A 25,768-nucleotide genomic window follows, 5' to 3' on the forward strand; every position below is an offset into this window, starting at 1 on the left:
ACATGCAAAGTGAAAAACAAAAGGCAGAGATCACACAGACTGCATGGATGTCATACTCACAGAGTCCTGAACTCCTTCACTTCTCTCTGGGGCTTCCTCCAGATAAATTCTTTCTTTCAGACTGCTCTTGGGACTCTAATGAAATGAGAACACACACACACATGCACCAGTTTATTCCAGTAAGCAACAAGTGAAACTGAGTCAAGGAAGAAAGTTCTACATTTCCTGTGCGTATTTAAAACAAGTATCCCTCGTACAGTATGCAGCTAGTACTCTTATTCCTGCCTAGTGTTAGTCACTTGTTCTCTCAGCTTTTCCATTTAATACTGAAAATAATAGAGAACCAAGGAAACCGTCTCATCTACTCTTCAGTCTGGGGACAACTTACCTTGTTCGTAACGATGAACAGGCATATTCCACACCTCAAACTCATTATTTCAAATAAAACTCTAACTTTATCATCTTTTTTAGCCTCTGCCTTATCGAACTATCTCTACCTCTCTCCCAGTGACCAAAACCAGATTATTCACATTAGAATTGATGGTTCACATTAGCACCTATGAGTTCCAAAATATTACAATCGCAGTCATACAACCTTCACCGGTCAACTTTGGAACTGTTAAGCATATAGACTCTCCGAAAAAAATCAAGAAGTATTTATCCTGCATGCAATGTAGTCATTTCCTCAAACAGAAATATCCCTCCTGGAGGAAGCAAGGAGACTAAAGGAGGCTCAAGAAACTCAGAAGAAATTTACACCACTCGAGAGGCCTTTGTGTGAGGATACTATCAGCAAAAAACAAATTGCTGGGACACAGACATAACTCAAAGGACTGCCATAATGCTGGTTCCTTGAGTCATCAACCAGGCAGGGGGAGGCTTTTTTGGTGATGCAATCGCCTGAGTCACTCAACGTCCTGTGAGCAGACTCAATAAACTGATTCACCAAGTAGGTCTCATACGGAATCATCTCTAATGTGAGATGTCACTACCCTCTCTGTATGGAGTGAATAGAAACAATGTCCCCAGGAAAAGTATCACAATATTGCATTTTCTATGCAAGCTATGTTTTAGGGTAAACTAACAGCTAATAAAGGGAAGTTTTTCCAGCTACTAAATACAGAAAAAAGACAAACCCCTAACTAAATAAGGGATCTAGGCATTTTGACTCTGGGAGGGAGGTAAAGAAAATTATGTAACAGACTGATAGGGAACTTTATAATGAAAAAAATCAAGCATTAACACCTTAAACAACCACTCACCTCCTGGTGTGACAGGATGAGAGGAACCCAGTACTACCAATGTATTGTTCTTGCCAAACAGTAACGATCAAACCTTAAGCTGACTGAAACTTTAGAGCTAACTATAAATTTCCAGGAAACAAAGATAAGGGAACAAGTTACAAAATACCAAGAAAAGACAGTCAGAAAGTGGGCTGTTTAACTAGATATATGACCTGATTTTTTTCAAACAAAACAGATCAAGAAAAAGAGGGAAGGAGAAGGGAAGAGAAAAGAAGAGAAGTGATAAGTTACATATCATCCCAAAACTATAAAGACCTTGCCTTTATCTTGAATCTCGACTGAAATAAACAAACCAGGACTGGGGATGTGTTAATGGAAGACTCTAACATCACAGTCCTAAGTTTGATCCCCAGCATCATAAAACAAATCAAATAAACAAAATACAAAAAGATCCTTATAAGACAATTAGGGCAATCAAACTACATGCTAGGAAAATATTAACTCATAAGGTTTAATAATACTAAGGTTCTATTTTAGAGTATCGTACCTCTTAAAGTCACCTTAATGAAACAGTCTTAGATGTAAGGAACTGGAGTGAGTCATAGACAAGCTTGAGCTGAGACTGGGGGGTGTGGTGGGGCTCATTATGCTTTCTATTTTTAAAATTATCTGTTCTTTTTTTATATTTACTAAAATTTTATTATTGAAAATTTTGCAACTAAGCAAATCATATAGCAAGATCAACTATACCCAGAGTCTATCCATCTCAAAGAACTTTATACAGTTAGAGTAGCCACTATGAAAAAACTTTTCAAAATAATTTTTTTAAAAAATGAAAATAGAAGACTAGAGAGATGGCTCAGAGGTTAAGAACACTGGCTGCTCTTCCAGAGGTCCTGAGTTCAATTCCCAGCACCCACATGGTGGCCCACAACTATCTATAATGAGATCTGTTGCCCTTTTCTGGCCTACAGGGACATATGCAGACAGAACACTATAAGTAATATCATGAAAGACTTGTCTCAAAAAATAAGATAGATGGCAATAGAAGACAGACCTCATTTTTTTGCACCCATATGCACACATGAATATGTGTTTCCACCAGACAGACAAGCACAGAGAGAACAAATTCGAAAAACCAAAATTGCTAACTCAGAAGACTGATCCCTCCAAACTTACTGCAGTACATTTCAAAGGAATACAGAAATCCATAAGCTGCTTTTAGCCTCAAATGTGTCAGCTGAATTAAACAAATTTGTGGGAGTTAAACAAGTTTGCTATGTGTTCAGTAAGTAACTCTGGACTATATTATTTCTCACGGTTTTCACAGTTTTTATCTATTTGATCCTCGATTCTTTATATAATGGTAATACTACTTAAGATATTGTGAGACTAAAAAGAGTATCTCACATCACTAATATAATCTCTGGCATGAGTAGGCATTCACGAAATGGTAACTGTTAACCATTTAACACACATCTTTTAAATTCCTATTAAGCCAGTCTCCTTTTCTTACAAATACCCCTGTCTCTTTATCCCAATTTATTTTCTACACTGACATTTCTGATGGTGCTCCTTGTCTATATAAACATGATGAAGCCTAAATACTTTACTCATTTTATTATTTGTCCTGGCTAGTTTTATGTCAACTTGACACAAGCTAGAGTCACCTGAGAGAAAAAAACCTCAATTAAGAAAATGCCTCCATAAGATCAGGAGGCAGGCAAGTCTACAGGGCATTTTCTTAATTACTGATTGATAGGGGAGGGAGCAGCCCATTCTGGGTGGTGCCATCCCTGGGTTGGTGGTTTTGGGTTCTATAAGAAAGAAGGATGAAAAAGCCATGAACACGCCAGTAAACAATACTCCACTCCTTCCATGGCCCCTGCATCAGCTCCTGCTTCCAGGTTCCTGCCCTGTTTGAGTTCCTGTCCTGACTTCCTTTAATAATGAACAGTGATATGAAAGTGTAAGCCAAATAAACTCTTTCCTCCCCAACTTGCCTTTTGGTCAAAATGCTTCATCACAGCAATGGTAATTCTAACTAAGACACTATTTATTCTAATTCTTACTAATTACATGTCAGAATTAATTTGTTGTAATGCCTAATTCTACACTCATCAATTAACTCCATTTTATAAAGCTGTATTTGAAAAACACAGACTTTAACTGTAACATTTTCTTAAATACAAAATAAAATTCCAACTTCGTATCCATACCACTTGTTCTGAATGCCCACACTCTGGAAATGTAATAGATAATACTACGGAGGGCAGCGGGGCAGTACTGCATCACAAACCACAGGGTAGATGGTCCTGAGCAGTGCTGCTAGAACAAGCAGAGAAAGCCCTCACACCTCCTCCAGTTTGTCCCATTTCCTCTCTGGCCTTCCACTCACAATCCTGACATTCTAGGTTGCTCTGAACTTCACTCTCTTAAAGAACGTCATGTTCTCATGTGTCAGTACCTTTGTGTTTTGAGGATCAGTCCTGTGAAGCTAGGTGGAGGCAAATCACTTACTGCATGACCTCCCTTTGGCCTCAGATTTTGCTTTTGTAAAGTGACAGCAGCAATATTTCATAAAAATGTTTTCAGAATTAACCAACATAAAAAATGTTAAAATTTGGGGTTGGGGATTTAGCTCAGTGGTAGAGCGCTTGCCTAGCATGCGCAAGGCCCTGGGTTCGATCCTCAGCTCAAAAAAAAAAAAAAATGTTAAAATTTACCAGCACTGTATAATAATACTTGATAAATATTAGCTATTTTTCTCGAACAACAGAACTTTTAAAATTCTGTCATCATCATCTTTCAAAAAGAAAACAGTTCTCAAAGTTTCCTTGCCTAAGAAACTGAATCAGTGAAGCAAGCCTCAAATGTAGCCTAGACAACAAACAGCTTAAAGACCATGGCTCTCAATTCCCCTCATCTTTAACAATGGAGAACGTTACACTACTCATCAGAAGTTGTGTGTACCCAAGTCACAAGTGGTAACACCTCTTCTACACACATGCACCCTAATGTAAAACAGTCACAACTCACTAATTTGATTCCATAGCTGACATAAACAAAACAGTACCTCAGACTCTGCCCTCCTCACCCTTAGAGGAGATGATGACCTATTTCTACGTCTATCACCATACACTATGTATAAAATAATGCTGCATAAGCAATGCTGATAGCCTTCCCTTTTCTTTTTCGTTTTGGAGACAGTCTCACTATGAAGCCCTGGATGGCATGGAATTCTCCACGTAGACTAGGCTAGCCTTGAACTCACAGAGATCTTCTGCCTCTGCCTTCCAAGTGCTGGGATTAAAATTTATGTGCTATCATGCTTGGCCTGTTTTACCTTTTAATAATCACGAAACTCTGGTTCTACATCATATTCAACCTAACATGTTTTTATAAACAAATACCCACATTCATCTGGTAGTCTCTGTGTGAATCAGGACAGAGCTGTCAGTAAACCTAGGCTAGTAGCTGGAGTCTAACAGGATAAAGGCTGCTTCTCTTTGTAATGGCAAAGTGCCTCATGATTCAAGACTGAGTCATTCTGACCACAATTGGAATATTAACATGCTTTTAAAGATACCAACAGTTGGCCTCTCATTTGAGCAAAAAAGCACGGGCATTAGCTTCTCAGTACACAAACAAGAAGCCTGCTGGGAAATTCCATCCCTACAAGAAACACTTGGCAATGAGTGCCTGAGGGAAAAGTGAACTCTGGAATTAAAAGTTCACATATAACAGTGTTTAGAACTTCTGTTCATCAAATTGATAATATAAAGACCTTTACTATAAAAGACATTTTGAATGCACATAACTTAAGAAAGGAGCTGTGAGGAAAATGCAAGAAGATCCAGATTTAGAAGATTAATGCTTACATCTGCATTGTCACTACTAGGCCGAGAAGCATCTCCGCTGCTCCCGTCAGTCCTGCACAGGCCATCTCCAGGATCTATTTCTGCCTCATTGACTATTAGGGAATCAGCCAACAGCCTGGAGGGTGCAATTACAGTGCCATCCTAAAGCAGATTAAAGAATTACACATAGACACAATCATAGAAGAGAAAAGTGATTACTGACTGCGTAAGCAAACAGTGGCAATACCTTCTACATGGGTGCAGCTAAAGCCTAGCTACTGATGTGACAAAATACTGAAGTTAAAAATACTTAAAGGGAAAACATAAACAATTATGAGTTCTAGAAACCTAAAATGAACAATCATTACAATAGGGAAAGCAATATTTTAACATAGGATACAAGTTCCAACAGCAAATAACACCATAAACATATATATGAGCATTAACGTACATCATTTAGATTATCTGTCCATTAGTAAAGATTATTACACTACTACTTAAATGCCTCCCACTACTTCTGAGTTTCATTAAATGTCCAATATTTGAACACATGTTATAAAGGTAAACTACTGAAACTACATTTTTACTGTTCACATCAGATAAATACATTGTTTTTGTTCAATAATAAAAACACAAAGAGTTCCTAATATAGCTCAGTAGTATAGATTGACTAGTATTCATGAGGAGGCAGGTTAAATACCCAGTACTATCAAATACATCTATATGAGCACAAACACACACACACACACACACACACACACACACACACACACACACACGTACGCATGCACACACTAACACACACAGAGATACCATTCCTAGAGCATAATAATCTAAATGAAAAGAAATATGTAATGAAAAGTACACTAAAGCAGGAGACCCGACATAGTATGTCACCTTACCTATGTCACTTAACCAGTTTAAGTCCTAGTTTTTCCAACCATAACACGGTATTTTACTTTAAAACTAGCAAAGATAAATTATCTCAAAAACTTCTTGTCATTTCTGTGAAGATATGACTTTTACTAGCTCAAAAACAGTAACAACTTATTAGCTTTTACATATTTTAAGTGAACAGGCAAAAAGTAAGGAATTCTACAGTCTGTCTTCCTTTGAAATGAAGTACATGAAGCCCCATGCACTTCAAATATGAGCATTACAGAATGGCTGGCTGAGATTAACTGCTGGCTTTCTAATCACAGGTCCATCACTCCATAACTAACATCTTTACAGTAAGTTCTACTAAACCCTACCTTAAAATTACAATAAAAATTAGGGGTATTAAGACCTAAAATATAAAATTGGGTATGGTGGGACAAGCCTGTGATCCCAGCATTCACGAAGATAAAGCAGGAGGACTGCTAAGTTCAAGGCCAGCCTGGGCTACACAGACAAGCGTGAGGCTAGCCAGGACAATACAGCAAGACCTTCATCCATAAAGAAAAACAAAGAATATAAACATGGCTAGTTAAGGTGAGTGCACACCAGTAATCCCAACATTTGGAAGGATAAGGCAGGAAGCATTATAAAAGTGACATCCTGCCTATAAAAAAAATAAATAAATACTGCCGGGCAGTGGTGGTGCACGCCTTTAATCCCAGCACTTGGGAGTCAGAGGTAGGCAGATCTCTTGGAGTTTGAGAAAAGCCCCAGCTACAGAGCTAGTTCTAGGATGGCCAAGGCTATACAAAGAAAGCCTGTCTTGAAAAAAACCAAATGGATGGATGGATGGAAGGATGGATGGATGGATGCGGAAACTTCATAATGAGTTTGGATTTCAGGGTTTTATTTTGTTCTGTTTTGTTTTTGTTTTTTCTTTCTTCTCCTAGGGTCAGTGTCTCACTTGGTAGCCCAGGCTGGCCTCCAAAGTAGATCCTCTTCCCTCAGCCTTCTGCCCGACGTTTCATGGTTAGAAGCATGCATGCCATGCCTGGCCTTGAACTTTAGTTCTATCACTTTTGAGCCACAAGACTTCAGAAAAATAGTGCAATCCCTCAAGTGCATTTGTAAAATAGAAAAGAACAACAGTATCTAACTTCAGAACACTAAAGAATGCCTGCCCATTTGCCACAGTGCCCTTTAGTGTATAAAAGTCTCACATCCTTACTTAAAAACATATCAGCTGTGTTCTTTGTCAACCACAGAAATGCAACTATTTTCAACTACATTTTTGGTTTGTCACATCAAAGCAAAAATACTCAACTCTTTCTGAAAATTACACTGGAACAAAAGCAAGCAAACAATCAGAAGCCCACATTTACTTCTGTTAATCATTATATCCGTAACATCCTACACAGAACATCCTGTTAGCCTATGCTAGAAAAATCACTTTCAAGGGCAACTATGAATCTGACACATTCCCAGAAAAAAAAAAAAAATGTTCCTGTAAATACTGGGCAGAACTTTCAGTAATGCCACTACCTGAGCAGAGCCTGTGGCTTTGGACAGCTGCTCTTGCAGCTGAGGGATATGCTTCTTGGCCTCCTGGATCTCCTTGAACAACCTCTGGGTAGCTGTTCGGCTGTAGTCTTCTTGCAGTAACTGAAAGTTATAAAGACAGTTCAGGAATTAATTACTTACTTAAGTCATGAAAATAGAGAAGACGCCCATTGCTAACACAACAGTTAGTGGCACCAGCACAATTCTCCTGACTGATGATGGGCAACAGCAAATCTACACACACTCAGTTTCTCTGGCCTGCAAAGAGCCCATGCTAACTCCGTACCTGCAGCCGCTCCTGTTCTTTCTGTAACATTTTTTTCAGAATCTCTACTTTCTGGTTATGGACCACATTGTTTTCCTCCTAGAAAAGAATAAGAACACAATGCAGGGGAAATGAGGTTAAAACCAAAGGCCAAGAGAGATGGTGTTCTGTGTCAACACCAACCCTCAGTGTCCTTTAGGATGTTTGTACTCCTGGCAGTTATGAATGAAGACTGCTCATTCCATGAAGTTACAGAAACAGCTCTGCCTTTTCATTTCACCTTAGTAGACTATGTCCAAGAGAACATTAAATGTGGGTATCAGTTGGAGAACTCGAATTACAGAAGTACAAATCTGTTATTGCTACTTTTCTCAACTGAGGCATTACTATCAATCCTCAGGCTTGGTTTTAATTTCCAGTTTAGCCTGCCCGAAATCCGAGACAACTCCCAACTCACTGCTCCTTGTTTTACAAATTCCTATGTCTCCCTATAATCCTGCTATAATCATACCACTCTCCCACTCACAACAGTGCTGAATGGATTCTCACTGCTTACTCAGTAACTTGTAAACTTGCTCAGCAACTGTGAATCCACGGATGACTTCCTTTTGGTAAGCCATCTCCCACCACGTACCTCCTTAGCTGGCACAAGTGAAGCAGAAGTCTCGCTTTTCTGAAAGTACTGGTACTTTGCTGGCTCTCCAGCTATGTTTATTCTGTCTCCTCCATTTCCTCTCCATGGCCACCACTGTCACCCACTACAAAAGGCTAAATTCAAACACAACTATTCTATGAAGACCTTCACCGTCTCAACTGGATGTGCTTTTTCCTCACACAACTTAGTATTTCCCCCCTTATGTCTATTGGTGACTTAGAGTATTAGCATCAGTCAGTAAAGGTTTATTAAGAACCTCTAATATGTCAAGCAATATTTCAGGCATTAGAAACATAACAGTAAACAAAACAAACTCCTATCTTCATAAAGTATACACTGGAAGATGACAAGAGACTCTGAATATAAGCTAAAAGTATAATCATATTTTTGTAAATGGTACATTGTTTTGTATATGGCAAGTATCTAATAGCTGTTCAACTAAATCTGCCATGACAACAACTGTTCCAATTAATTATGTAACTTCTCTGTTAAGCAGGTATTTCTAGACTCTTGAATGGAAGTTTGCTAATAAGTTTAATACATCAACATTCTTCATATAAAGCAGAGGAACCTTTATATAACTGAACATCTACTGAGAAGACGTTCTGGTCTTACCCCCATGAGCACAGGACTAGTGATTCTCTCCATATTCCCAGTTGCTCCAGGGGAATGAGGGGATGTCATAATGGGAGACATATGTCCAATGACTGATGACTCTACTTCAGAATCAGCAAGTGGAATCTGGGGCGACCCAGGTGGGCGTCCCTGGACAGTGAGAGCTACATAGGAACCAGCTTGACAGGGAAGTGGGGAAAAAAAAAAAAGAAGAAAAAATAACAGTGTTGAGAAACTTTTTCAAAAACTTTTCATTCTTTTTTTCTTTACCTGGAGATGTGGGGATGATACCAAGGGAATGCACGCTAGTCAAGCGACTTACCCCTAAGATAAATCTGCACCCTTTTAAAATACCTTTTATCTGAGACAGCCTTACTGAGTTCCCAAGGTTAACCTAGAACTCACTCTGCAACAAAGCAACCTTTGAATCTGTGATGCTACTGCCTCAGCCTCCCACTTGCTGGTATCACAACCGTGCACCACAATGCCCAGCAAGTCCACTTTGCAAGGCTTTCGGCCTTCCTCTCTGTGAGGAGAAAGCCATTTATTCCATCTTACTAGCCCTGCGCTTACTTCGCCCCAGCTCTTTCTAGCCTTCTTTAACTGGTCCAAAGGAAACCAGAGCTCAATCACTGATAATGTTTGGAATGGGCATTAAAAATTAGGCCACAAGATAGCTAATTATTGTAAGTGTGGTACCCAGGATTGCTTAAATAATAAGGAGGCAAAGAGCCAGGATATGATCTTTAAACAAGATCATTATTAGGGCTGTTGATGCAGTTAAATTTGCAGAGTATATGCCTAGTATGCATGATGCCTGGGGTCCAACCCTGGCACTATATAAACCAGATATGAGGTTTATGCTTATAATATCAGCACCAGGAAGGTAAAGACAGTAGTATCAGAATTTTAAGGCCAGCTTTAACTATACAGTGGGTTCAAGGTCAGCCTGGGCTTTCCAGGTCAGCCTGGGCTATGTTAGACTCTGTCAAACACCCATTCCCCAAAAAAGGCCTTAAAAGAACCCAGTTTTTGGGCTGGAGAGATGGCTTAAGAGCACTGGCTGCTCTTCCAGAGGTCCCGAGTTCAATTCCCAGCAACCACATGGTGGCTCACAACCATCTGTAATGAGATCTGGTGCCCTCTTAAAAATATAAATAAATAAATAAATAAATAAATAAACAGACAAACAAATAAATAAATAAATAAATAAATTTTAAGGGAACAAATAGTTTTTATTGTTGTTGTTTTAAAAAAGAACTCAGTTAGTTGACTAAGCTGGACATGGTACACATGTGTAATTTCATCTCTGAAGAAGCTAAGGCAAGAAGGTTCAAGTTCAATGCCAGCCTAGGCTATCCAGCAAGTACTAGTCAAGCCTAACCAAAACAGTATAACCCAGTTCACTGAATATGTTCCAAAAACGTCTATCTACTTAGTAAGAAAAATTAAGTGATTCTGGTTGGCCATAAATAACTCCTTTTTAAAGAGCGTACTTACCATGAAATGACCTGACACAGTCAGACATTTCTTTTCTGTTACATTCCGTTTCTTTGAGCTTTCTCTTTTGACTTTTTTTTTTTTTTTTTTTTTAAAAAAACATGACAAATACTCAACACTTAGGCCAGACCAGAACAATGAGAACAGGTTGTTCAGATGGAGAGACTCCTTTGTGTCTTCTTTCTACTTCTGCTGCAACAGTCAAGCTGCCACTGGTGCAAAGAATGAAGTCATTGGAAACACCTAATTTCTTCTGCAGAGTGGGTGGGAAAGTACCAACAAAGTCAAGCTGGGGCTCCAGGAGGGTAGACCAGACTACACTATGGTATGTAGTCCAGACCACTCAATTCCACAATCCTACACACCCACCCCATAACCTTCACTTATAAGCAAAACTCATAAAAACCACTGAATCCTCTCTTGAACCTGTAAATACAGAGAAACTGAGGCCCAAGTGCTAGAGTTTGTCCTGCCTCAGCTTAGAGAAGCACACGTCCTTAGACCCTACCTACATCACATGCTATCAGCTGCCAAATGGAAGTAGGCGAAGACTGATCTGAAGGTTATAAATCCGTAACTTTGCACTTCTCCAGAGATTTTCTTGAATTACACAAGCATTTACTGATCTGAGGTAAAGGAATTGCACTATGTAATTTCTGAAGCTCTTCAGGACATTCTGATTCAAACTCCTTGCTGTCAAGTGACTTGTGCATGCCTTTCAAATACATGTACTGAAGCAGGAAGTTCACAAAAGATAATTACTAGCAAGTGTTTACCTTAGACCTCCCAATGTGTGTATATGAGGGATGGGAGGGTGGAAAACACCAGGCAAGAGGCTAAATGTAGTTCACAGACTGTTCTATCAGATGAAGTTTTATTAGAACCTAGGCATGCTCATTCATATACATATTGCCCGTGCATGCTCCACAATAACAAGCTCCAGTAGTAACTATTTAGTTCATAAAGCCCAAAATATTTGCTATTTGGCTAGTTTCAGAAAAATGCTTGGTGACCCTTTTAAGGGTTTCAGAAAACAATTAAAAAGAAATAACATTCACCTACATCTGATTAGTTTCACCACCTCCAGATGGTTTGAATGAGTCACCAAAGTCCCATTCACCTATGAGAAAATGAAAACAGTATGTGTTAGATCTGATTAAAACAATAGCTATATAGTGTCTTTAGGAATTACTGTGTACTAATTATAATAAACATTTGGTCCAAATTAATTTGCACCACTATATATTCAGCAACAAAATGAACTTGAAACAAAACAAGACCTTTCATTTAAACGTGATAGTACATCCAACCTGTGGCCACCTGACTACATGCATCTTAGGACAGGTAGGAAGGCAAGCGAATACATTTATAAGTGAAAATGCCATATTGCAACCTAAAAGGAATGAACATCCATAATATAAAGGAAACTGCAACTTAGTAAGTACAACATGGTAAATACAAAATATACTTGAAACAGATTTACAATTCCTTCACATTGAGGCTAGAGAGAGATGGCTCAGAAGTTAAGGGAGCTACATTGTTCTTCCAAAGGGCTCAGGTTCAATTCCCAGTGCCCACATGGTAGCCCACAACCATCTGTAACTCCAGTGCCAAGGAATCCAATGCCCTCTTCAGACTTCTTTGGGCATTAGGCACAAATGTGGTGCACAGCATATAGGGAGGCAAAATATCCATATACATTAAAAAAAAAAAAAAAAAGCCAGTCAGGTGGTGGTGGTGGTGCACGCCTTAAATCCCAGCTCTTGGGAGGCAGAGGCAGGCAGATCTCTGTGAGTTTGAGGCTAGCCTGGTCTACAGAGCGAGATCCAGGACAGGCACCAAAACTACACAGAGAAACCCTGTCTCGAAAAAACAACAACAACAACAACAAAAAAGCCAACAACAATAATCCTCCACAGATTTGTTGAACTACTCCAAACAAAAAAGATGTCTTCAGGGCTGGGGATGTAGCTCATTTGGCAGAGTGTTTGCTTAACATGCATGAAGTCCTGGGTCCTTTACCCAACACTGTATAAACTGGGCACTGGTGATACGTGACTGTAATCCCAGCACTGGGGAGGTAGAGTCAGAGGATCAACAGTATAAGGCCAGCCTAGCCCATACAACAAGACTCTATCAACAAACAAAAATTTTCTTTGCTTTTAATTATTAACAGTTGAATAATTTTTCAAAATTATAATCAAAAAATAAAAAATAGTGATTATGTATTAACATTCAATTTACTTTTACTTTTCCAAATACAATGTAATCTTTATAAAGAAACTTAATTTTCAGACAAACTAGGTATAAAAATGTTATCCAAGGTCTCCATTAAATGAAACAAGGTAAAAATATCAAACATGGAGTTAACATTAATTTTAATTTTTTCTCTCATGCAAGTAATGCCAACTTAAAGTTCAAATACATCAGTGTAGGGAGCTGTGAATATGGCTCTGTCAATAAAGGGCTTACTGTGCCAATCAAGCACGAAGACCTGAATTTGATCCCCAGAACCAACATAGAAATTCGAGGCACGGTGTCAGGCATTAGAGTCCTAGTGCTGGGGAAGCAGAGATGAGACAAGCCCTGGACCTTGCTGGCTAGCCAGCCCAGTCTAATAGGCAAGCTCCAGACCAATGAATGAGCCTGTCTCAAAATCAGTTTAACAGCACCTGAGTAACAGCACTGGAGGTTGGCCTCTGGCCTCCATACACACATGTACGCATGTACAACATAAACACAATAGAGCCACAGGAAAAAGTACAACAGCATGCTCATCATGTCTCCCAGGGGTGTTGCTGCTAACGACGACATTTCATATTTGAGGTAACCTTTAGCATGCAAACATGGGCACACTCTTCACCTATCATACCGTCATCTCTCTACACCAACACTGTGAACCTCATCAACCCAGTCTTTCTATTGTTATTCTTTGAGAGGTCTTACTATACAGACAGCCATGAATCGGCTCAATCCTCCTGCCTCATTCACGCGCTGGGACTGCATGTTAGTTGTCATGCTGCTGTAATCTAGTCTTTCTTAAATCGAAGGGTCTTTTGCTCTGTTCTCAGTTCACGCACACTTAGGTTGTGGGTTGTTGACAAGTTTTCAGGGTATAACAAATCTATGTGGCACATTTGTATACGTATTTCCCTAGATATATCCCTAAAAACAAACTGGCTGATCAAAGGTTATGTACACTTAACATTTTTAATACATATTTACAAACTTCTACCAAACAGACTTTACCTGATACTGAAAACAATGAAAGAAGCCATTCTACTGTAACTATTTTATGACAGGTGTGAATCAACAATCATTGAACAATGATAATGAAATACATTTTTCATGTATCATTTTAATTTCTACTTCACTGTTATCAATGACATTGACCATATTCTCATGAAAAAACTATTTACTTCAATTACTTTGGAGAATTGTCTGATAAAAATTATTTGTCAATTTTCTATCAGACGTATTATTTTGCTAGTAATTTATTCATTTAATTTTTGTTTTTTTTTTTTTTTTTTTTTTTTTTGAGACAGGGCCTATAGTCCTGGAACCTGCTAGGTAGACCAGGTTGGCCCCAAGTTTGTAGATGATCTTCCTGCCTCTGCTTTCCCAGTGTGTGGATTACAGATGTGTCCCACCAAACAGGTTTATTTTTTTGTCATTATAAGGTGCTTTGGGCTGGGAGGACAGCACAGTGGGTAAGAGTGCTCACTGCATCATGGAAAAGCCAGACCCACGTGCCCAACATGATGTAGGCAGGGTTTGGGGAGAACAGGAGACAGAAACAGACCGACTGCTGGGGCTTCATTACTGCAAGTCAGGCCGAGTGGGGGTGGGACTCCATGGGCAACAAGTTCAGTGAGAGACTCTAGTAGGGAATAAGGCAGGCATTGATAGAGCAGGGTTCCTCTGGGCTTCACACATGTGCATATACATACACCTGCAACACTTAGACCTACATGCACATACTATGCATACACAGTGTTCTTTACAATGAAGGGTATTATGCTCTTAATGTATTCAAATACTTTCAAGAATATTCTCTTTCTCTATATAATGACCTTTAGGTATTGAAATTATTTAACTGTTATAGAGAAATCACTGAGAAATCCACTCTTCTTCTAATGATCAGAGTTCATAGAGCTTGGGCTGAGGATATAGTTCAGCTGGCAAAGTGTCTGGCTAGCAGGCATAAAGCCCAGGGCTGATTCCCCAGGACCATCTAAATTACCCATGGTGATGAGCACCTGTAATCTCAATACTTGGGAAACAGGAAAATCATAAGTTTCTGCCCAGCCTGGGTCACATGAAACCCAATCTCAATGAACCCTCAAGGCCTGTTTCTGATCTCTAGTATTTTATAGTAGAGTCTGTATTAGTCACAATTTTACTAATCTACACCATCTCCTCCCAAACATGATATACTTTTTTCTTCAGCTATTCATTTCTTGCTTTTTTAGTTTTTGTTTGTTCTTGTTCTAGTGCTGGAGAGCAAACCCAGGCCTGGAGGGCGATAGGCCTCTGTCAAACCTCACCTGTAACAATAATCAATTCGCAAGAAACAATGCACCAGCAAAATCCTATTTATATGACTATTTCTTGCAAAGAGATTAATTTGAACAAAAATGAGTTTTAAAAGGTGAGCTATTTTCTGACTTGAAAACAAATATGACTCCATTTATACAAGCCTTTTATTGTGCCTTTCAGTAAAGGGTGATGTTAACTTTAAAACAAATGAAGTAAGTTTGTATAAAAGGCAGGGAGCTAGTTTTTATAAAAGTCTAGGTAGAAAAAAGAATATTGAAAAAGTATGTAATACAATCATATCATGAGTTTCACAGTAGACTTCACTTTACCTTGATGATTCGATCACCTGTCTGTACTCCAGCCCGCATGGCTGCTCCATCTGTGTAAGAAATGAATTGCTTAACATGCGATTCACTGATACGTCTTCTTGAAAGAGAAGTAATGTAACAGCAGTTAAAACATGGGCTGTTAAGGAGAGCAGACTTGGGTTCAAATCCTACTCCTACCACTACTGTGTGAGACTTGTTTATGATTTTTTTTTACTTGAAGACTCAATACCATCTATAAAGTGTTCCCACCTTTAATATAATATTATCTACCTGAAATTACAGCATCCAAAAAAAAATCCACTGTATTATAATAGCAAAGGATATGACTGTCATTTGGGACAAACATCCATATCTCTTTAGCCTATCTCTACTAAAACATCACTTTAATGCTACAAAGAAATCAAACTGCAGAAATGTTAAGTGATTACATGTAAAACATCATGACCAAGAAACTGTGTGATTTCTATAGCTATAGAAGAACTGTCTTCTTTCTATAAAGTCACCTGGGACGAATTAATTCTATAGCCCCATAGACAAATACAGCACAAAGGTCCACATCCTGCAGTCTGTATAAGTCTATAAGAGACATCACTGAAGCTTTGTTATGCTTACTCTGCTTGCTTCAAAGTGACAAAACCAGTTTTTTTCTTTGAGACAGCAACGGCTAGCCTGGAATTTACTATGTATACCAGGCTGTCTGAGAAATCAGAGATCCCCCTGCCTCCGCCTTCTGGTGCAAAGATTAAAGACAACGTGCAACCATGCCCTGAAACAAAACTATTTTTTAAGATGCCTTGCCTTCTTTAACAGACTGTACGAAGACTGGATTGTCTCCACTGACTGTCAGCCCAAATCCATTGTCGTCTTTCTGGATGATCACACAGCGTTGAACAAGACCTGCAGAACCACCACAGAGTAAAGGATGGGAGAGAAAAACAGAACAGAAGACAGTGAGTATGGATTAGTGATGAACTGGTTTTTCTACCTGGAGAAATAAAAGGTAACTCCTGAAGCACCTATGAACACTAATCCCATAAAACAAATATAAGAACATCACAAAGAACCATGGGTACCAGTATCAATGGAGAGTAGAGTGGACTATCAAGGACAAGCTATAACAAACTGAAAAGGATGGATTTTAAGAGATGAGACAATTAAAAGGAAAGCCAATTCATAGCTATGCTATTAATTTATAATAGAAATTCTTCCCCCAGCTCTGTGCTTTAACTGGTACTTCACCCAAGAAAACAAAATATTATAGGCTTATTGGTTAGGAACATCATATGGAAAATTCCAAAGAAATCCAATTTTAATCTCAGAAAAATAGATTGAAGGAAAGAGACTGTAAAAGACAGGAGATATGTAGAGAATACCTGCAGTCATTCTCCTGAGAGCTAAGGGAAGAGGAAGAACAAGAGAAAGCAGAAACCAGAAGTTCCTGTAAACTGAACTAATTCATCTCCCGCATACACTCTGCTGGTTCCTTCTATTTAAATAACAAAGGAAAACTGTGAAGTCGAGATAAGAGAAAGAGGAACCCTGCAAGCTAGAGAGATGACTCGTGGTTAAGAGCACTAGCTGCTCTTCCCAGCACCATTGGTCCAGAAGGCTCACAAAAGCCTGTAACTCCAGCTCCAACACCTTCTTCTGACCTCCTAGGGTACTCACACACATATGTTACATATACTTCTACAGACATATACACATACATACAAAAGAAAAGGAAAAAATATTTTTAAAAGAGAGAAGGTGGAACTCAACCAAAGAAAGAGTAATGTCCCAAAGTAGAACCCTCATTAGTTCTAGTTTATGAGCGAGCACAACTAAAGACCCTAAACTCTGGTTAGCCAGAGACTTGATGTATGCTTTCAGCTTCACAGACATGGAGCAGTTCATCAAAAGCCAAAGTATATGACATGCAAAATAACAAAAAGATAATGAGGATCAGAAAACAAAAGTATAAAAGATAGGAGAACGATTGCACAGTAATGATGTATTCTTGTTATTTTATACTCTTTCTAATGACAGCACCACTACGTAAGCATACTAACACCAAAAAGTGCAAAGACCAAATCTCCACATAGAAAGCATGAATCTGAGCATGCACCCTACACAAATCCAACATTAAAAACCCTGAGGCTGAGGACACGTGGCACTGCTTTTCCTGCATAAACCGTTGAGCTTAAACGAGGAAGGGGGTGGGGTCATCACAGTATCAGGCCAAAGGCCTAAACATAAGACCTAAAACTTTAGCACTTGCCATGGTGGCACACACCTTTAATCGAAGCTCTCTCGGGAAGCAGAAGCAGGAAAATCTAGTGAGTTTCAAGGCCAGCCTGGTTGATCTACATTGCAAGTTCCAAGCCTTCTAAAAAAAATAAATAAATAGTTTTTTTTTTTTTTTTAAAGAGCTAAAAATGTTTAGAAGACACAAAAGAAAAAATGTCAAGACCTTAAGACAATGGTTCTCAACCTTTTAATACAGTTCCTCATGCTGTGGTCACCCCCAACCACAAAATTATTTCATTGGCACTTCACAATTGTAATTGTGCTACTGCTATGAATCATAATATGAATATCTAATATTCAGGATTATCTAATATGCAACCCCACATGTGAAGAACTGCTGCCTTAGGACGCAAGCACAGATTTCATAAGACACAAAATGCACCATCAAAGAAAAGGCTTCTGAAGAAAACGGAGCAATGAAAAGATAAGCCATACACAAAGGAGTATAAAATCTAGTAAAGGTCTGTGGGGTGGTGGTGTGGTGGTGGTGGTGGTGGTGTGGTGTGGTGGTGTGGTGGTGGTGGTGGTGGTGTGGTGTGGTGGTGTGGTGGGTGGTGTGATGGTGTGGTGGTGGTGTGGTGGTGTGGTGGTGTGGTGGTGGTGGTGGAGGGGTGTGGTGGTGGTGGTGTGGTGGTAGTGATGGTGTGGTGGTGTGGTGGTGTGGTGTGGTGGTGTGGTGTGGTGTGGTGGTGGTGGTGGTGGTGTGGTGTGGTGGGGTGGTGGTGTGGTGTGGTGGTGTGGTGGGTTGGTGGTGTGGTGGTGGTGGAGGGGTGTGGTGGTGGGGTGGGGTGGTGGGTTGGTGGTATGGTGGTGGTGGTGGTGGTGTGGTGGTGGTGGTGATGTGGTGGTGGTGGTGTGGTGATGTGGTGGTGTGGTGGGTTGGTGGTGTGGTGGTGGTGGAGGGGTGTGGTGGTGGTGGTGGTGGTGGTGATGGTGTGGTGTGGTGGTGTGGTGGTGTGGTGGTGTGGTGGGTTGGTGGTGTGGTGGTGGTGGAGGGGTGTGGTGGTGGTGGAGGGGTGTGGTGGTGGTGGAGGGGTGTGGTGGGTTGGTGGTGTGGTGGGTTGGTGGTGGTGGTGTGGTGGTGGGGTGGTATGGTGGTGGTGGTGGTGGTGTGGTGCTCGCCTTTGCTACCAGCACTGGAAACAAGCAGACAGATCTCTGATTTTGAGGACAGCCAGGGGGATACACAGAGAACTCTGTGTCAAAAAAAGAACAAATAAATAAATAAAACAAAAAATAAAATCTGGTATAAACTCTGTGTCCAATTTAAAACTCCAGGGGCTGCAGAGATGGCTCAGCAGTCTAGAGCACTGGCTGTTCTTGTAGAGGACCTGGGTTCAATTCCCAGCACCCACATGGCAACTCACAACCTCCTGTAACTCCAGTTCCAGAGAATCAGACACTCTCTCTGGCCTCCAAGGACACCAGGATTGTATGTGGTGCATATATGTACATACTGGCAAAGAATTGATTCACATAATATAAAAATACATCTTAGCCGGGCGGTGGTGGCACATGCCTTTAATCCCAGCACTCAGGAGGCAGAGCCAGGCGGATCTCTGTGAGTTCGAGGCCAGCCTGGTCTACAGAGTGAGATCCAGGAAAGGCGCAAAGCTACACAGAGAAACCATCTCTCAAAAAAACAAAAACAAAAACAAACAAAAACAAAAAAAAAAAATCTAATTCAATAATGAAAGCCATATTAAAAGGAATAAAATATTTAAATGAACATAGGAAAGACACACCAACAGTTAAAAGGCAACTGCAAGGTACTTAAACATTCAGGAAAGTCTGAGTTCAAACCAGAGTACAAACTACTATGCACCAATCAGAATGGCTAAAAATGAAAAGACTGAGCACACCAAGTGTTGGCAAAGATGTGGGTGACTGGAATTCTCTTAATATTGTCAGTGGGAGTGTATAAATTCTTGGGAAAACAATGTGGAAACCTCCTATAAACCTAAGATTACATTTACATATGAAAACAACTCAAATGTCCATCAACAGACAGGAGAATTATGGCACAGTCATACAATGAAATGTTATCTTAAGAGAAAGGGGGGAAAGGAATGCTTCCATACATGCAGCAAATGTGGATGGATAACAGAAGCATCATGCTAACTAAATACAGGAGTCCACACCATACAACTCCAAGAAGGAGTAAGAGGGGCTGAGCTGCAGCAGCAGGATGCGGAAGAGCACCTCCAGGGGAAAACAGGGATGACCACAGATGCAGCAGGAACAAGCGCACTTTGAGTGATGCACACGATCTGTCTCAATTAGCATAATGGTTACATGAGTATATTCAGTTGCCAAACTGCTTCAAACCACATAGTTAAAAAAGTATAGTCTTATTTTTTGTAATAATGCCTCAACAAAACCAGCTTTTAGCATTAAGAAATATTACACTCTTTCAATTCTATTAATTACCAAGTAGTAAACGGTATTGGTTTTTAACAAACTCACCATTCATACAAACACTAAATTGTAATAAGGGCAGAACAAGAACACCCATCAAATCCAATCTTCTTCTTTAAATGACTGTGGGTGTTTTACCTGCCACGTATGTGTCTGTTCACCACAAGCATGCCCAGTGCCTACAGAGACCAGAAGAACTGGTGTTGGAGGTAGTCACTGAGCTGACGTATAAAAGCTGGGAATGGAACCTGGGTCCTCCTAACCACTGAGCCATCTCTCCAGCCCCTAGAACTAAATCTTTTAAGATTTGATATGACATTGCAATGTAAGCCAAGAAGTTATAACGGAAAGATGAAGAAGTTCAGGACCAGCCTGGGGTATATAGCAAGACCTTAATTCCTACGCCCACCACCACCCCAAAAAAAGAGAGAAAGTGGGATGTGGAAGCCCCATTAACTCCAGGAAGCAGATTCATTTTGAGTTGTAAGGGAAGAGGATGGATTCAATCTTTTTCACTTGTTCTGTGCTGCTCTTTCAGGAAGTCAGGAAAGGGTAGATATGAATACATACAATGGAAAGCATTCTCTGCAAATCTCTAGTAAGCAACATCAATGAGTAAGGACACAGCAGGGTTAGGGGAAGACTCAGTGTGTTATGAGCACTTACTATTCTTCCGAAAGACTCAGGTACAATTCCCAGCATCTACACCAGGAAGCTAGAGCTGGATTTACAGGGGACTCAAGGCCTCTGACCTCTGTGAGGCCCTTATACATACCACAATTAGGCACACACACATAATTAAAAACAATAAAAAATATATTTTTTAAAAGAGTAGAAGTTGGAGAGATGGCTCAGGAGTTAAGAGCACTTGTTTTGCCAGAGGACCTGGGTTAGGTTCCCAGCACCCACATGGTGGCTCACAACCATACTTAATTCCAGTTCAAGGGGATCCAATGATCTCTTATGATCCCTGATGGCCCATGAGGCATATGTGTGGTACACATGCAGGAAAAATACTCATATACATAAAATAAAATAAATAAATAATTCAAAAATAAAATAAGAATAAAAAAGAAGCAAGTAGCATTTTGTAGAAATTTTCTAAACCCCATGCTTGTTTTTGGAAATAAAAATATCTGTGGCCTCCTCAACATTATTCAAAATTTCAAAATTGGTGTTGTGACTTTAAAAATAAAATTCAACTGCTTCCCTGGTTTTACACACTGTCTTATAAGATCTGAAAAACACTGTATAAGGCTTCTTCTCTGTGTGTGGCATAAGCATATGTGCTTATACATGTGTGCACATGTGGGAAGGCCAGAAGACATTGTCAGGTTACATTACTCTTTAAGAGAGTTTCTCACTGATCCCAGAACTTACCATTCAGTAAGACAAATTGGCATGCTAGTCCCAAGGAACCTCCTGTCCCCATCACCTCAGATTTATAAGTATGCTAATATACTCCTACCATTCATGGAAATGACCCTCAAGGGGAGTAGTCCCTTCACATCTTTATCTAAGTGCTTATTATTGTTTTAAGACATGGTTCTGAGATGTACTATATAGCCAAGGCTAGCCTTGAACTCCTGATCCTCCTGCCTCTACCACCAGGATGCTGAGATTTCAGGTGTGGGCTACCATGCTCCAACTACCTTTTGTTTAAACAAGGCAAATGGCTTTGAATAGAGAAGAGAGAAGAAAATGGTCAAAAAGCAGGGATTCTTATTACAGGCACTTTTAGAAAATGAGACAACAGGAAGTCCCCAAGAAACAAATGTCTTCAAAGCTTTCCCTAAACACTGCCTGGAAGGCTTTCTCTGATATCCTGGTATAAGATACTGTATAAGATAGTCTAGACTCCCACTACACCTTCTCTCTCTCTCTCTCTCTCTCTCTCTCTCTCTCTCTCTCTCTCTCTCTCTCTCTGTGTGTGTGTGTGTGTGTGTGTGTGTGTGTGTGTGTGTGTGTGTGTGTGTTTATGACAGCATTTCTCTATGTATTCTCTATGTAGCTTTGCACCTTTCCTGGAACTCACTCTGTAGTCCAGGCTGGCCTTGGACTCACAGAGATCCATCTGCCTCTGTGTAGATGTAACCATCTTGTTAAATAAGAAACACAGAGCCAATTGCAGAGTTAAAAGCCAAGAGGGCAGAGCAATAGCTGAGAGCTGAAAACCTTACCCTTCATTGCTGCTCTGTCTTTCCTCTCTGCAAGAGAGGAACTAAATCAACATACAAGCTATTGAAGAGATGAAGATTAGTCTATGGTTAAGACTTGACTTAATGAACCTCAACACTTGGGAAAAGGGAACAGGAAGGCTGAGGGAGAGACTTGCCAACTGCCACCATGACAAGTGAGATATAAGGTACAGGTAAGCCATGAGCCATGTGGCAAAGCACAGATTAATAGAAATGGGCTAAATATAAGAGTAAGAGTTAGACAATGGCAGGCCTGAGCTAATGGCCAAGCAGTTTAAATAATATAAGCATCTATGTGTTTATTTTATAAGTGGGCTGTCTAACAGGACTTGGCGGGGGCTGGAGAGAAGGTCTCCAGCTACACCTCTGCCTCCCAAGTGCTGGGATTAAAGGCATGCGCCACCACTGCCCAGCTCTACACCTTCTCTTTAAGCCTAAAATATATTACTGCTCCACATGGACACATATTTTTTTTTACTCCCTCACTGTTACATGCCCCAAGGGTAGGGATGCTCTACCTCGTTAAGAACCTGGTGTATAGTCCACTTGATAAAAGAGGAAATTCTTTAAAATTATGTAATTAGTGAAATTCCAAAAACACATAAACATGCTTAGGGCCCTAACAGACTACTAAGGTCTGGGATGCCTGGATTCTGCTTTCTCCCTTTTAAGTGGCTTCTGCCTGACACACTTCCTTTTTAAATTTTTGTTTGGGTTTTAGAGTTATTGGTTTTAGGTTTTTGTTGTTGCTGTTTTTGCTTGTTTTGTTTTCTTTTGTTTTGTTTTTTGAGATGGGATCTCCCTATGTAGCACAAAATGGTCTCACACTGGCAATTCTCCTGTTCTGGAATCACAGGCCTGTGCGCCCTACACCTGGCTTTTCCATTCTACTTCTAAAGGGAATTTAAAAAAATAAAAATTTAAAAAAAAAATAAAACATTAAGGGTAAGGAAGAGGCAGAAGAGTGATCCACACACCCTATTCCTTTCTCTTCTGCCATGTCTTCCATATCATTCATTTTGGTTATCCTGAGTACCTTTGGAGGTGAGGACTCAGCTCAGTGGAAAGGCATATACTTAGCAGGTGGAAAGCCCTGGATTAGATACCCTGCACTCTCCCCACTTAAATTTCTAACTGCTAATCTGAGATGCTAGTGTACTTTAATAAGTAAGAATTAGGCCACTGCAAAAAGCAAGTAAGTCTTATACACACAGCCAATTCAGAATTTACTGAATCCAAATCACCAGTACTAGTCTGCCCTACCCCATGTGCTATCTGCATACATTTGGATTTGTGGTAATAATAAACTGATAACTAAACCATTCAAAATTCAGAAATCTTGGGGCTGGAGAGATGGCTAAGTGGTTAAGAGCACTTGTTGCTCTTGCAAAGGACGTGAGTTCAGTTCCCACATGGTACTCCAGTTACACAAGTATATATGCAAGCAAAGCGTGTGTGTGTGTGTGTGTGTGTGTGTGTGTGTGTGTGTGTGAATATAGATAAAATAAATAAGTCTTTAAAAAACTAGAAAAAATTGAGAAATCCAGTCTCTCAAAATGCTCAAATCTACTGTTAAATTCCACTCAAAATCAAATCAAAGTCAGGTGTGGATGATATATTATGCACACCAATAAGCTTATCTGGGGGTCAGAGAACAGAATAGCCACTATATTAAACATAGGTTTAGGCAGTGGTAGTACACGCCATTAATCTTAGCATTCCAGAGGCAGGGATCCATCTGGATCTCCGTGAGTTCAAAGCCACACTGGAAATAGCCAGGCATAGTGACACACACCTTTAATCCCAGGAAGTGATGGCAATAAGCAGAAAGGTATATAAGGCATGAAGACCAGGAGCTAGAGCCTTTTTAAGCTTTTAGCTTTTAGCAGCAGTTCAACTGAGATCCATTCCGATGAGGAATCAGAGGCTTTCAGTCTGAGGAAATGAGATCAGCTGAGGAATTGGCAAGATGAGGTTGGATGTAGCTTGTTCTGTTTCTCTGATCATTCAGTGTTCACCCCAATACCTGGCTCCAGGTTTGATTTATTAATAAGACCTTTTAAGATTTGTGTTACAGTCAGGTGTAATGAATTGCACCTTTAATACCAGGCAGATGTAGGCAAATCTCTGTGAATGTAAGGCTAGCTGGGGCTACAGAATGAGCTCTGTCTCAAATAAGTAAATAAATAATTTTTAAAATCAAATGATTCTTATTATTGAGAGACATTATCTACTTTTGAAAGAAGGAAAGTTTTGACTTAATTTAAAAGGAGAAATTCCTTCTATAACACTGAAATCACCTACACTGGCTAAATTATCACCTTGAGGTATTCTGGGATGAGAACAGTCACCATAGGTTCATGTCTGAATAGCTGGTTCCTAGTGGGTGGGACTCTTAGGTGTATCCTTGTTTCAGAAGGTGTGTCACTGGAGAGAGCTTTGAGGTTTCAAAAGAATCAGGCTATCCTCAGTGTTCCCCTTTCTCTCTGTGTCACGGTTCTAGTTAAAGATGTGAGCTCTCAGCTACTGCTCCAACTGCCTCCTGATGACTGCCATGCTTCCCACCATGAACAGTCATCAACTGTGACCTTATGAAACTGTGAGTCCCAAATAATCTTTCTTCTGTAAGCTGCCTCGGTCATGGTACCTTCTCACAGCAACAGAAAAGACCCACGTCCTTTGTCTTTGCAGTTTTACTGAGTGTCTGCCTGCTTGCCACTTGGCACCAGTATGCAGGTGCTATGAGAAACAGAGGTACTAGGAGTTCCTGCACTCAAAGAGCTCAGACTCAGCAGGAAAGGACAACACTAAATACATTTAAAAACAACCAGGGTACAACAGATTATTTAGAGGGTACAAAATAAAAATAGAATCCTAACTCCAAAATCGCCATTTTCTGTCATGTATGATATAAAAGCCTGTAAACCTGGCTCTAGGGAGATGTTGGGGGGGGGGGGGGGTCAGGAATTCAAACTCAGGCCCAGTTACATAGTGAATTTGAAGCCAGAGTATATAATACATGAGACATCATCTCAACAACTAAAAATTAAAAAACAAATCAAAAAACCACCAACTCTAGCATTCATCATTTGAAGTCTTCTGGTTTTTACTACATACACAGTCCATCATTTGTTTGGCTGTTAAATCTCTTACCATGAAGTTTATAAGCATAACTATCACACAAACTCAGAATGAGTTTGTAAGGTCACTCTCTCTTAGGTAAGAGCTATATTCTAGCACTTTGTATGAATGAGGGCAGGCAGAATGCTCAGCCAGAAAATAAAGCTTAACCTTCATTGAAACTCAGCCAGAATAGTACTGTCTCTTGGTTATTATATGAAGGGTTGTTTTGGTTTGTTTTTTCCCCACAGCAATTGACTTTTTGGGCATAAAAAGAACTTGTAAGTATAAATCTCT

General features: G+C 39.9%; 1 protein-coding gene across 4 annotated transcripts in view; it reads right to left on the bottom strand.

The window, feature by feature from the left end:
- Positions 1-25,768, bottom strand: part of Arhgef12 (Rho guanine nucleotide exchange factor 12) — a 141,976-nt gene that overhangs the window by 45,714 nt on the left and 70,494 nt on the right. For 3 of the 4 annotated variants that reach the window (XM_036191783.1, XM_036191782.1, XM_036191781.1), the window contains 8 exons: positions 16,245-16,343; positions 15,447-15,496; positions 11,641-11,698; positions 9,079-9,257; positions 7,830-7,907; positions 7,526-7,645; positions 5,126-5,266; positions 61-135 (listed from right to left, as the gene is read on the bottom strand). In XM_036191783.1, coding sequence (XP_036047676.1) covers positions 61-135; positions 5,126-5,266; positions 7,526-7,645; positions 7,830-7,907; positions 9,079-9,257; positions 11,641-11,698; positions 15,447-15,496; positions 16,245-16,343 — 800 coding nt within the window. The remainder of the gene's footprint in view (positions 1-60; positions 136-5,125; positions 5,267-7,525; positions 7,646-7,829; positions 7,908-9,078; positions 9,258-11,640; positions 11,699-15,446; positions 15,497-16,244; positions 16,344-25,768) is intronic. The other variant, XM_036191784.1, reaches the window with a different exon arrangement.

The sequence above is a fragment of the Onychomys torridus genome, chromosome 7, assembly GCF_903995425.1.
Source record: "Onychomys torridus chromosome 7, mOncTor1.1, whole genome shotgun sequence".
Classification (NCBI taxonomy): domain Eukaryota; kingdom Metazoa; phylum Chordata; class Mammalia; order Rodentia; family Cricetidae; genus Onychomys; species Onychomys torridus.